We start from the raw sequence: 14281 nt of genomic DNA, 5'->3' as shown, positions 1-14281 counted from the left end.
ACTGGATCCCTGTGATCTTCGGACCCTCAAGCGGCACTGCATTAAAAACAGGCATGATTCTGTACTGGACATCACTGCATGGGCTCAGGAACACTTTCCAGAAATCACCGTTTGTGAATACTGGTTACTGTACAATCCACAAATGTAAGTTAAATCTGTATTATGCAAAGAAGAAGCCATATGTGAACATGATCCAGAAATGCAGCAGTGTTCTCTGGGCTAAAGCTCTTTTAAAATAGTCTAAGGCAAATTAGAAAACTGTTGTGTGGTCAGATGAATCAAAATTCGAAATTGTTTTTTGAAAACCATGGATGCTGTTTCCTGAAATAAATAATAATACTAAATAGAGGGACCATCCACCTTGTTATCAGTGGAAAGTACACAAAGGTTTTAGAGTAACATATGCTCCCATCGAGACAGCGTCTCTTTCAGGGAAGGCCTTGCATTTTTCTGCAAGACAACGCTAAACCACATACTGCATCCATCGCAACAGCATGGCTTCAGAGGAGAAGAATCTGGTTGCTGAACCGGTCTTTCACCATTAGAACATATTTAGTGCATCATAAAATGAAAAATCCAGCAACAAAGGCCCAGGACTGTTGAGCAGCTAAAATCCTGCATCAGAAAAGAATAGGACAGCATTCCTCTCCTAAACTGCAGCAACTGGTGTCCTCACTCCCCAGATGTACAACATCATATGTTGTTTGGGTTCTATTGTAAGTAAAATATTAATGAGATTTGAAATCATTGCATTCTGTTTACCTTTACGTTTTACACATTGTCCCAGTTTTTTTTTTTTTTTTTGAATTGGGGTTGTGGATCAATTTGCTCAAAAACTACACATTTCTGTGTTCATGCTTTTTTGTACAGATTATAAAATAAACTTTTAAGTCTTGATCGCTGAAAGTGAAAAAAACATTACTGATTCCTCAACAGCAACAGTAAATTACTGAGTACTTTCATTACATACTTATGTGAACTCTTCCTATTCAGAGTAAGTACTTTAAAAAAAAAAATCAGCATGTACAGCAATCATCTACAACATCAACACAAACTGGTGGTTTTGATCATAAGATAATATGTTTTTTTTTATAAAACAATTATGAACTAATAAAGGCTAATGGGTTAACAACTTGAAATCACCATTGTTTAAAATAAATTGAGTTTTTTTTGTGAAATACATTTTAGTGAAGTACATTTATTTTTATTTCATATAATAAAATGTAGATAATCTTAAAGAGTGAAAGATTTGAACGGCCACAGTCCCAGAGTTGACTCCAGGGTCCTGTGTGTGCTTAAGTTCAGGTAAGAAATGTTTGTAAAAGCAAAGAAACACGTGTGAAGTTTCTCCACCCTAATCAGCTGTGAATTCCTACGCACATCTACAAAAACCACAAAAAAGTCTAACTGGATGTTGTACTGTATGATTGCATATTTCAGCAGAGAAAGAAACAGGATGTTTTACTGCAAAATCAAATATTTAAGCAGACACACAAAAAAGTGTAATTATTTTTTTTTGCATTTCTGTTAATATCTGCATAACCTCAGTATGTTCATAGGAAACAAACTCCTTAGAAAAACACATTTGCTATTATTTTACTTCAAAATCATTAAAAAAAATTCTTACTAAAAAGGTATGTAACCCCTACTGTGGCATTTTATACAAGTATTCTTACTATGTACTAATCTCACTAAATAAAACAATAGAGCCCTACAACCTGGAAATCAATTATTTAATATCACTATTTTTGCACTATCATGCCCCACACGGAGAATCATCTACTCACTAAACTGCTTATACAGCTTTGTTAAGTTTATAACTCTTGATCAAAAGCTATATCAGGTCCCTGAATGAAGAAAAAAATTGTAAAAGAGGTCAGTGTTCACTGGTGATGACAATGAAGACATACACCGGTGGTTTAGTTGGTTTATAGCTCCATAAAATGTTTTACTTCTGGAGATTGTGTTTAAGCTTCACCATTTTTTAAAAAAAGTGTGTAGTGTTTCACTTGCATGCAATTATGAACATGTTGTACAAAATGAACAACAACTTTGAGTCTGAATCAAGTTGTCAATGCTGTTTTGGACACTTTCCACATTTCCTCTGATCCCTATCTACTCTAATCGATGCTGCCCCCTCTCTTACACACAGACATTAGAACAGAATGGTTACAACAATGCAACCCTGAACATAGACTGTAGAGGTGACTTAAGTGTGGAGGGTGAGAACAAATCCAGTTTAGTTTCAGCATCAGAACTATTGCCTGCTTTCTTATCCCAGAGATGTCCATGGACACTTCTAGACAATTAGATCCAAGAGGGAGATGGACTTCTTTTTCTAACTCTCGGCAAAAAAGCTAATAGTTCTTTTTAAAAAAAATACTAGATCAAATGTTTAAACCTGAAACCCACTTTTGATCTGGCTTTCTTTTTAAGTGGCACACAAAACAATTATCCCAGCCTTGGAAGCTGACACAGTAGTTCTTGGTGGCTGATATGAGAGCTCCTCACTGAGCATGATAGTGTGGAGCTGGTAGAGGTTTTATATGGTTTATTGCTCCCACTTTCACTGAGGTTATTTATTGAACTGCCACCATGGCCCCTGCTCTGCACAGCCACCCAAAGTCTCTGTGCACCACAGTGTGATAGAGGAATTTATGCCACATAAACAAGATACTGAGCCTGGTTTTAAGTGTTATTAAGAAGCATCACTCATGCATAGGATACTATTTACAGTAATACATTCACACATGCTGCGACTTCCTGTGGCAGCTCTTGAAGGAAAAATGATGATGAATTGTGTGCAGGGTGTGAGGCTATAAGAGCGCAAGGGGGGGTGGAAGGAGGGGAAACTAGGTTTCAAGTATTCCACAGGCTAAATGAAGAACAAACATGCACCATACAAGACAGTGAAGGAGAAAAGATTATCATCTGGAGATGAAAGGCAGAGAGAGGGAAAGAGATTCATTCAGAGCCACACAGCTGTCTTATTTGCAAGGTGTTGAGAAACCATTTTTTTTTTCTCCAAGAGGATGAAAAGATTCTTCTGAAGCCAAAAGGGTCTGCTATCATTTTTGGGCAGCTTGAGCAGTAGAGATGTTATTAGCATAAATTATCTCCCCCACCAAAGAGATAGAAACATGCTAGCTCCTTTCTGCTTTTCACACTTAATTGCCCTATTTACTGAACAGTTGCCCATGGACAACAAATGCGCACACGCTCTGAGATGCACACAGGACAACAGGCAGACACAAGCCAAATAGGGCATGAGTGATAGAACTATCTGCCAAACAGCATTAGATACAGTACGGCTGGGGAGGCAGTTAAGGTCCATTCAGACTTCATGTTGGACTGAGAATCAACAGTAAAATGTTAAATGTTGCCTGCACGACCTTATTCACTGAGCCATGTCTGATCAGTGTCTGTGTAAAAAAGACATTTAAAAAAGATTTTGTGCCAAATGCAGGCATGAAGGGCGGCAGAAAACATCTGTACAATATAAAAAAAGGCTGTACTAATGAAAGAGTTGCATGCATCTTATTATATTTTTATCTTTCGAATCATCAGCTCTGCCTTTTTAAAGAGCACAACAGCCTTCCTACTGTAGCAGCACAAAAAGCCTCATTGAAGTGACCCAGTAAGCAAGAGTGAGGTGAATTATAGATGGCTATGCTTAATGGACTCTTAGCTTCACTTCACCTAGCCCAACAAGCTCAGAGTGTCTTTATATAAGCAGTGGCCATTATAAGACACTTAAGCTTCGGGTTTGATACACTGCAAGCACATTGAAAATCACATTTCTGTTTAGTTAATTTCGTTTGTCAGAATTTGCCAGGTGTCTGAATTAGCTAAAGCTAAATGATTAAGCAGACTGTCTGAAAACAGACAGAGTAAACTGGAGACCTGGTGGAGTCTCCTGTGGAGCAGCATGAACAAACAAATCAACTGGATTGACTTCATTCATTCGGCCAGCCAGGTTGTCTCAATAACCCTGAAGAGCAATACGGGGTGTTAATGAGGTTGATTGTTTCACTGTCGCAACCTCTCCTGTGACCATAGGGTAGCCCCCGCTCGGGCACTGCAGAGGAAAAACCATTCCCCCAGCCTGAGGGAGTCAGTCGTTATGGTGACGTCCTGAGGCAATGACCACATGTCGGAGAGAGTGTAGGGGGCAAGCTCCAGCCGGAGGAAGAGGAGGACGAGGATGTGGAAGCAAATGGCATCAAATAACTTGCTGCTGGATAGAAGGAAATTAGGATGTTTCAGTCATAGCCTGTTATTCTTTGTTGTCAAAATTCACCTCTAACCTGTAGCTAACTTGTTGCACGTATTGTCTCATTCACCTTTTGAGCTCAGATATGATTGTGGTGTAAGAATTAACCTGCAGATTATGTTAATGTGGCACAGAAAACAGCCTGAGCACACAATATTTAATCTGATGTTACTGTAAACACACTGAAGGACATCTTCTTCAGCTACAGGTGGCTTTATCCTATATGTCAAGTTTCTATCTGCTATGGCTGAATATGAAGGTTCCAAATCCTTCAATATAACACTATGAGCTGAATATCTGTGTTTTTTGTTCCATAAACCAAGATGTGTGAGGGCATCTGCTGGACTTAGAAGGTGTGATTCGTTTTTAATAAAAGACTAGATTATGAATCGACTAACGCACAATTTGACATAATTTTCTTTCATTTCTTTCTCACTATTACAATCTAAGAACTCCTCGAACTTGCCTACATGTCACATTTCTACTAATGAAAGCCAAGACTATTGAGATCTTGCGCAAAAGTCAGGTGCAGACTAAGGCATCGAGTGCAGATTTGCGAATATGCTGCATGATGTAAAATCAGTCAAAGAGGGCCCATTGATCATTCAACCTCCCTGCTCCCTGCTCTAAAATAGATAAACATAATAATAATAAAATTAAAAGAAAAAAAAAACATAAATTGACTATAAAGATTATTTTCACAAATAATGAACAAATTTTTATCTTTGCACCATTTTCTGTGGCCGAAAAGTGTTTATTTCACCACAAAAGTTCTCACTGTAGCCAATAATTTTAGACAGTGATTCTTCCCCTGACCTTACTCGTCCTTGCCTCCACAGCATAAGCTTGGCTTGGTGACAGCAATGTGAACTTGCCCCATAGTGTAAAATCACATACATGTGATAAATCCTAACCACAGTGATTTACCACTGTCCTCTCCTCTCCAAGGTGCAGGGTCACTGTTAAAGGCAGGGATGATTTAGAGTGACCTGGGCAAAGGGGGCACCCCTAAATGTCTGGGTAAATCTATAGCACCTTTAACCATACTGAAAGATGATATTAGGAGCTGGTCAACATGGAAAGTGTGACACACGTGAAATCGATCAGAAGTTGAGCCTGTCATGTCAAGGTTGGAGGTTTTGAATTTTCCAGGGTGAATCTACAAGTGGTCTCTAATGCTGCTTTAAGGTTGGACATGGCTTCTGATAATGTAACCTACTAAACCTACTAACCTACTAAAAAGTAATTTTAAATAATAAAGATGAAATAAATTCAAACGTGTCTGTTGTAGGAATAATCTGATTTTGAAAAGATAATGCGGCGAAAACAGCGCCAAAACATTTGGATTAATAGTATTATTATTATTATTCATCAGTATTTGCTGCTTTTGTTTTATTTGACTGTACAGTTGATATGTTCGGGTTTTAACCTGATTTTCTGACTAAATATTAAAAAAAATACTTTACAAATAAATTAGGGTATACGATAAAGTATCATTTGCAGTGTCCAGATGCATTTCCTCTTGCTAATACTTGATTTTATGACCACAACCACAATAACATAAGGTGCACAGTAGAAAAGAAGACACCTTCCTTTGACTAACCACCCCGATAGTGTTTGTGATATGCCAGGAATGGAAGTGTAAGTTTTCCCCTAATTGCAATAAGATTTGTAGTTTAAGTGCTGTAAGGCATTAATGAATTCATAATTAACTGTTGTTGGTAAATGCTGTAAGAGATTATTAATCGAACAAGTGGTGTGATAAGTGTCACATCACTTGGTTGGTGAATGGTGAATCAAACAGGTGCAGTGGGATTTACTCAAAATCTTTTCACTGTTGCTTTATTACAAGTTATTTGGTTATTACTATACAAACAAATTTCCCTTTCAGTTATTCCAGCAAGGGAGCAACTGTTGAGCCCCAGTGAAAAATGCGACATATAATGTAGCATAAAATTAATACATGGAGCTAATGAATCCACAAAATACAAACCAACCCGAAGATATCTGGCCAATTTTGTAATCATGGATCTAATTCTAGATTTCACCCTAATCAAAAAAGATGTAATTAATTAATCACATAATTCACTGCCACGCATGGCAGGACACACATCTGTGCAGCAGTAATGGGGAGAGAGAGACAAGCTGAGCAGTGCAGCACTGGTACTTCCCCATAGTCTCCTCATAAATAGTGCTGGAATCCAGTGCAGCTCTAAAAAGGTCCAACACTCCCAGACGCTCAGATAAACTCTCCTGTACAGTACATGTGCTCTGTGCATGTGAGTACAGCGCACTGTGTTGGAGGGACAGAAAGACCTGAGGCTGTTTGAGGCAACAGAGTTGCCATGAGGGAGGCTGAGCCTATACAAGGCAAACATAAACTGTGGCACTTCATCGGAAAACAATGGGGGACAGGACACTGAGTGTGCTCTCATCCACATCTCCATTGTCTGCCCTCCTCTCTTACTCCTCCTCCGAGCATGGAGCATAAGCGGGGTGAAAGAAGGAGGGGACGGGAGGGGAAGGGGGAGTAGCAGTGGGGGCAGTGGGGGTCTGGCTGTGTTCTTTCTCCACTGTCTGTGTGCGAATGCACAGACGGTTCAGTAGTAATTTGATGTGTGTCCCCGGGGACATTTGATGGATTAAAGCTAAGCAGCTCCATTTCGCAGCACCACCTGATCTTCCACTGCCTGTGCCCCATATAAAGGCTGGCGTGATTGCTGATCTCAGCTAGTCTGACAGTCTCTCTCTCCCTCCTCTCTCTGTCTGTCTCCATCTCGTCTCTTCCTCACTGGTCCCTTAAGCCTGCTGCATCACAGGAGCTATCCAGTGCTGAATAGGATCGCTTTTATTTTTTATTTTTCTGGGGAAAGCTGGGGGAGCCAAAGAGTATCACACAGCATTGCCGTCAGCCTTTTTCTCCACTGGTTTCCATTTTCTTTCTTATCTTATGTTTTTGGCTCTTGTCTTCACATTAATCGCAAGGATTACCATCAAGCCAGCTCTGCTCGTGTGCTTCCTCAGAGGGTCCTTTATTTTCTCTCATGTGTTTTTTTCAGCTCTGTGTTTTTATCCATTGAAACATGCCCCGTTCATTTTTGGTAAAGAAGATCAAGCTTGATGATTTCTCTTCATCCAATGTGGCCACTTCCAACCATCATCACCACCTGGATGACTCGTTCACTTTTACACGCTCCATCACAGACTCTGTGACCAGCCTTGGGGTTCGTCTCAGTGAGAATGGTGAGTTAACATGCCTCCACTAGTCTGCCCCGCTCCAGTTAAAGATGTGTAAGGACTCCTGCTTGTAGACAGCGACGGTGCTGATTTCAGCATGCCTGACATTTCCACACTTAGCGCAGATGGCTTCTCCTTTTGTTTTTTGTGTTGTGTGAGATTGTCTTTAGCTGCAGCCAATAACAAGCTCGTAGAGTGTAAATTAATGTGAGCATCAGCTGATTTTTGCATCAATATCCTAAATAATCCTCTCCAGAGGCACCCCACCCCCATCCCTATGCCTCCAGACTTTTGTTTTTTGACTCCAGCGAAGGACGGACACAATTCAGGTCACAGCCACGGATTAGCTTATGTAAATAGGGAACAAAACGTGTGTCTAATCAGGAAGAGCTCCAGTTACATTTTTGTATGACTGCATCATCGCTGGGGTAGCTGAACACAGGCTAACTATATCTGCTCATCATGTGGACTAAAAAATTCTTGATTATGAGAGATGAGTATCGGATGATACATTTGTCCTTAGCTGTTATTGTCCTTGAGTTCCCATCACGGTCCGATCCTCCCTTGCCCCCCTCTTCCCATCCAAATGGAGCATGCACAGTCTCCCCACCCCCATCGCTCCACTACATCTTTCTCTTCCTTCCGGGCATTTTAAAACTAGCAGGGGTTAGAGTTTCAGCCATGCAGGCCCATCGCTGCAACAAGAGACATCAACACACTGTACAGTAGAGTTGAGAGGAAGGTAGGGAGCCGGATGGGAGAGATAGCAAAGCGAATGAGGAAAAAGGAGACAAAAATGCTTGGAGCAGCAAGGAGGCTGATCATGTGACAGTGGTTGTACAGTAAACATGAAGAAAAGCACATAGCTGCACTGTGGTCAACACATGGACCGGCCACACTAAGCTCCAGCAGTCAGCGCTGACAGTCGACCTTCACTTTCACAGTCTGCTTTAAGCCTGCTGCTTCCATTTTGCGGCCACATTCTGAGGGCCATATGTGTGGCTTTGTTTTGATTTTTCCGGATATTCACAATATTCAGTTAAATGTTTTGATGATGCCCACCTGTTATTTAACTAGGGCAGTAACACGATTCGGTAAAATGTATATTGCCAGAATTAATGAAATTATAGTAGCTAAAAAAAAAAAAAGGCAGAACAAGTTTGAAAAATACAATGATTTAATTAAAAACATCCTGGAAATTAAAGAGGTTTCGAAGTTACAAAGAATTACCAGGCTTATTTTTCAGCATCTAATAAATAATTTTTTAAGGTCCTACTGGAAAATTGTATTATTATCATTTGATCCAGCTATCATTATTTTCACTTTCTATTGTTTCTGAATCTATTGTTTAAGACCATGAAAAATAAGCATTACATTAACCAGAACAAAAGAATGAAAAGCCACTACACTGGTGTTGACAAAAAAGGCATTTAGTTTGAACAAAAGAATAGTCTTTTTCATGCTAAGTCCAAAAAAAAAAAAGGCAAAATAAGAGAATCCTCAGCTTGCTGAAATACCTAACATCAGCACTTCTGCCGTGCCAGGAGATTTTCTTTCCCCCCCATTGTGGAGACATTTGACTTGAGTGTCTGTCGAACAACAAAGAGGGGTGGCTGAGAGGGTCCATTAATTACATGCTTGCTTTGCATTAGAGAAATGAGTCTATGAGCTGTAAAGGCTGATACAGCGCAAGACCTAAATGATGAGCTCCTTGTCTGACCTTGGGTAATTGAAACCTAGTAAACTTATACAGTATAGTGTGCTGAAAAAAAAAAATCTCAGCAAGATAAAGGCCATGTTGTTGTAGGCAGAGCTGAGGCCCTTCAGCTATTTTCTGTAGCGTGACTGTACGACAGGTGGATATAGTTGAAAAACAGTTTAAATGGCAGCATTTGTAAGTTGTATTCTATTTCAAGCACACAATTAGAAATGATGCTATATTTCTCCCTTTTTAATTTTCTTTATAAAAGGAAGAGCTGCTCTCTCCCGGACAGCACCATCTGCAGAGATTAAAACAGTAAACACATGCAGTGCAGCATAATAATGTGTGCGCAGGCCTGGTGTTTCCCTGTCCGCGGGTGTCATGGTCATGTCTCTGACAAAGTGGGCGTGTGAACAGAAGCCCTTCAGAATGGAGACGCCGTAGTAAGAAAGCACTTCAGCTGATTTCTTAATGGCCTGTATCTTAAAAAGCACTTTAGTGTGCTGGTTGCCGTAGACAGGTGACCCTCTTCACAAACAATGCATGTGATGCCACATCTCTCATTATCAGTCCTCAAGTACTCTGTGCTCAATAAACTATCACCGTGTGTCGCAGATACTTGATCTGTAGCTCGCACTATTTCTATCTTCTCCAGGACCCGCCTGTTCTAACAGCTGCACTATTTTACAGATGAAAACCTATTGATCAGCTCAAAACTTTGAATTTCATTAAAACACAGTCAATACTTAATTTCCACTGCTTACTGCACACAGTTCCTGGGAATAATTTTTTGCTGTTATGCACTATTTATCTCAGGAAAAGAATTTTAGCATATTTCACATTTGTTCTCGTATTTTCAACCTATATTATATCATCCCTGGAGGTAAAATGCATTTAGTATTTATTCAGCTCCTGAGATTCACAGCATGAGAATATATCGAGTTCTGTTTGGATGCATGTAGCTGCCAGCAAGCCTTTTAGCTCCTCTGGCATTGAGCTGCTTCGAAGGGAAAGGAAAGACATGACTGATGCCAAAAAATATATATCTTTTTAAAATCATGCTCCATACAGTTGGGGACATTTAAGTCACTTTGTGTTTTGCTTCATCATGCTTAAACCGACTTGAAGAAGTAGCATAAAGTCATTCAGTATGTAAACACTTATGGAATCCGAAATGGTCAAAAACAGTAATTAACAAGAGTAGCTCCCACAAACCGGACAGTATATTTGTTTGCTATTGTGGCTATTTATTAACAATCCCATAAAAATGGGCAGCGTTTATAAAGGTTTAGATTTGCAACACGATTTTGTGCCTGACTGTATGCTAGCAAACATGGTGACGGTCCCCGGCAGCAGAGCACTGACATACTACAGACGCATGGAAGGAGGTCTGATGAGTGAGACTACTTTATTTAAGAGCGGCTTGGCTGTGCACTTTCTCACACAGGAGACTTCTTTGATGAGCTATTATCTAGTGCTCATCTTTGCTGTAAAATTGCAACCTTCCTGAACGCAGCATGTTTCCCAGCATCAGTGCACTATTGTGTGTACAACCTGTGATTTCTGCAAAGAATGCAATTAGCTCTTTGCTGCTCACTCTTTCACCATTTTACAAAGGGCAATCATCCAACATGATTATCATGTAATTACCAGCATGTCGCTGTCTACTTCTCCATCACAACCGCTGGCCAACTGTGTCTGATGTTTGTCTCTTACCCAGGATACATCCAGGATTACATCACACCATCAGTATTCCAGGGGGAGAAGAAGATGGAGCACAAGCTGGCATCACCAGTATCGGACCCCCTGTACACCCAGGTGAGCAGCGGAGAGGAGTACTGTGACCCCGACCTAAAGCACCCCGACAGCCCCCAGTCTGGCATGACAGCCAGCGGTTTCTACAGTGGTGAATCCGAGGCCCTGGCCGAAGGTTACACCATGGACGCCTTCTTCATCTCTGATGGCCGCTCGAGGCGAAAGGGAGATGGCGAAAGTCATGGAGGGGACTCAAGGAGCAGCAGCACCAATGCTGGGGCTCAAGAGAGGGGACCAGGGATGCCTCGACACACCTGCAACGAGTGCGGCAAGACATACGCCACTTCTTCCAACCTCAGCAGACACAAGCAGACACACCGCAGCCTGGACAGCAAGATGGCCCGCAAGTGTCCCACCTGTGCTAAAGTGTACGTGTCCATGCCCGCGTTGGCCATGCACATCCTCACTCATGACCTCAAGCACAAGTGCGATGTGTGCAGCAAAGCTTTCAGCCGGCCATGGCTCCTTCAAGGTCACATGCGCTCACACACAGGGGAGAAGCCCTTTGCCTGCGCCCACTGTGGCAAAGCCTTTGCTGACCGTTCAAACCTCCGCGCCCACATGCAAACACACTCTGCCTTCAAGCACTACAGATGCAAGCGCTGCAATAAGACCTTCGCTCTCAAGTCCTACCTGAACAAGCACTATGAGTCAGCTTGCTTCAAGGGCTCCGCAGACGAAGACGACTCTGGATCAGACAACTAACCACAAGGAAGAAGCAAAGTTTTTGAACCCTTATTGTAGGTTCACAACCAATAACCCTGTTCACTCTGCCCTCCATGCCTTTTTTCTTCCCTTTTTTAGAAAGCAATATTTTCACTGAGATTACGTGAAGAAACTCTTAATGATTATGGCAAAGACAATTTCAAAAGATGCTGGATTTTTTTCCCTGCACAGTAGCTAATCGTCCACAGAAACATACAATCAAACATCCTCCCCCCAAATAAAGACTGTAGATGATAGTTGTACACATTTAAGCAACATGTGCTCACGCAGACGTGGGCATTTGTAAACACACGAACACTCATGTACACACATTCACAAACACACACGTACACACGCAATTATATATGAGGCCTGGCATGTGAATTTTTATCAATGATTATAATGATATTGATATCAATAGTAATAATATTTAGATTCCTGATATTTTATAGCAAATAGTAATGAGAAAATGAAAAAAAAAAACATAAAAAAGGACTAACAGTGTTCTTTTGTTTTTTTAGAGACAAAATGACCTCTTGTATTTTTATGCTGCTTTTTATTTGCTAAGAATTGAATTCTTTTGCAACTGCCAACATGAACTTTTTATGAAAATGTGAACTATGACAGTATTTGCAAAAAAGGGAGATCATTTTAAACGGTAAAAAGACAAACCCCTTTTTCCACACCAATGTTTCAATTTAACGGATGTTATTTTTCTATTTGATTTTTCTAAATTTATTTTTTTGTGCTTATTATCCCTTGTTGGTCAAAAAGCATCTTTGTAACTGTGGGTATTGAAAAAAAAGCTCATTTAAATAAGCTATACAAGCTCATAGGCCATAGGTCATTGAATTTAATTCTGCAAGAGCAGCGATTTTGAAATGTTTAACAGGCCTGTTGAACAGGCTATCTCACACTCCACCTGCTCAAATTCATAGTCTCACCCCGATGTACAGACTTGGAAAAAACATAGAGAGCCACACCAAATGATCTATCGTTATAAGTGCCATGTGCGGTTGACTTGTCTATAGCAATAGAAACTCTTGTTGTTCTTCCTCCACCATGGTGGCTTGCATAAACTTTGCTGCCTTTATGGTGTTTCGTCCAATCTTAACAAGCAATGTTCACCCAGTTTTTGAGGTGCTCCCCCCTCTGCCAGTGTTACCTCAGAGTGAAGGTATGGAGTCACACACCCTCAGTTACAAAGTGACACTCAAATTATTATGTTTGTCTATTTTATATGTCGCTCAAAGCTCCACCCACACGGTTTAGATGCATACCATCTATTTATCATGTAAATACTTTATTTCCCTATTTATCTATTTATTTATTTATTGACCTTATTTTTGTGTATTTATTGGAGACTTGCTCATTTCTTTACTATCATGTATTTATTTATTGTTTATATTTTAAAAAATGAACACCCATTGATCTTGTAAGATGCTGCTGATCTTCAAAGAAAATGTTTATATGCATGAAAACTGTAGAGAGTCCAAGGGACTTAGTTTTTTAAAGAGGAACAATGTACAGTACCAGTGCTAGAAGACATCAAACAAATGAATGCAGAATTACATTTGTTTTTGTGGCAATACCTTTACAGATCTTGCAACTGACATAACTTATAACAATCACAGCTGTCCTGTTTTCAGTTGATTTAGGGAAATAAAAAGAAACGGTGAAAACGAAACACTAAAATATTCTCCATCTTGCTGTTTCCCAAATGTCCACTACCTGCCCACAAATTGCTCAGGCAAAAATTCGAATAAATGGCTGACACTGTTTTGCATTTAGATGATGCCATGAAAATGTAAGAGTGCTTGTTTAAATTAGGATGGAGTAATGTAGGTGTAATCTAGTTACACCAAAGCTTCTAATATGCAAAAAGGCAATAACAATAGCGATGCAGCCATTATGACTAACAATCCTTTTCACAGTGAGGCCAAAACTGCTACACGTGCTGCAAAACTGATTGGAAAACGCTGTTATATCTCAATACTTTCATTATTGTTTTAACAGTGTTTTTTGTTTAAAGAGCAACCATGTAAAAGATAAATCTCTGGCAGCTGAGTGGCAGATATGATGTGACTGAATTATTAGATGGTTATGTTTTATACAACAGGATTATAGTATTTCTCATTTAGGACATTGACATAATGAGGCTTGTAAATATAGTCAAATTCAAAGTCACCAATTGTTCAGCGGTGTTTCAAATAGCTAAGAAAATCTCTGAGGTGTCAGATGAGAGAATCCGGCTGTGATAGCATAAGAATGGCTGTAAATCCCTTTAACCAGCACTAATGGAAAATGATCAACATGAAGTGTACTGGTAGAGAAAAAGTTTTCAGGATTGTTGATATAAAACAAGGACCTGTAATGCACTTCCAACTCCCCCAACTTTGTCCCTGCCTCACATCCCTCCCCTCCCCACTAGCCGTCCTCTTGTCGTACCAACTGCCTCTAAACAGACGCACCGACGATGAGATGTGCTGAAGTGGGATTGGCGGAGGGTGGCGGAGTGTGGGAGGATAACAGGTGTTTGCAGACAGACT

The 14281-nt window shown here is 40.3% G+C and overlaps 1 protein-coding gene across 1 annotated transcript; it reads left to right on the top strand.

The window, feature by feature from the left end:
• The first annotated feature begins 6368 nt into the window (after window positions 1–6368).
• Window positions 6369–13427, top strand: scrt2 (scratch family zinc finger 2). Its single transcript, XM_067528295.1, has 2 exons — window positions 6369–7516; window positions 10933–13427. Exons 1-2 carry the CDS (start codon window positions 7357–7359, stop codon window positions 11730–11732), a joined length of 960 nt encoding a protein of 319 aa, XP_067384396.1. The 5' UTR covers window positions 6369–7356; the 3' UTR covers window positions 11733–13427.
• Window positions 13428–14281: the final 854 nt, after the last annotated feature.

This window comes from Channa argus, chromosome 13, assembly GCF_033026475.1.
Source record: "Channa argus isolate prfri chromosome 13, Channa argus male v1.0, whole genome shotgun sequence".
NCBI classification, from domain to species: Eukaryota; Metazoa; Chordata; class Actinopteri; order Anabantiformes; family Channidae; genus Channa; species Channa argus.
The sequence above is the reverse complement of the archived record's forward strand: the minus strand, read 5'-3'. Positions and strand labels throughout refer to the sequence as shown.

Bases quoted from the DNA above. Each gene is read 5' to 3' on its own strand.
- scrt2 (XM_067528295.1), top strand. From the start codon at position 7,357: ATGCCCCGTTCATTTTTGGTAAAGAAGATCAAGCTTGATGATTTCTCT. The intron at 7,517-10,932 runs GTGAGTTAACAT...TCTCTTACCCAG, and splicing joins GGTTCGTCTCAGTGAGAATG to GATACATCCAGGATTACATC.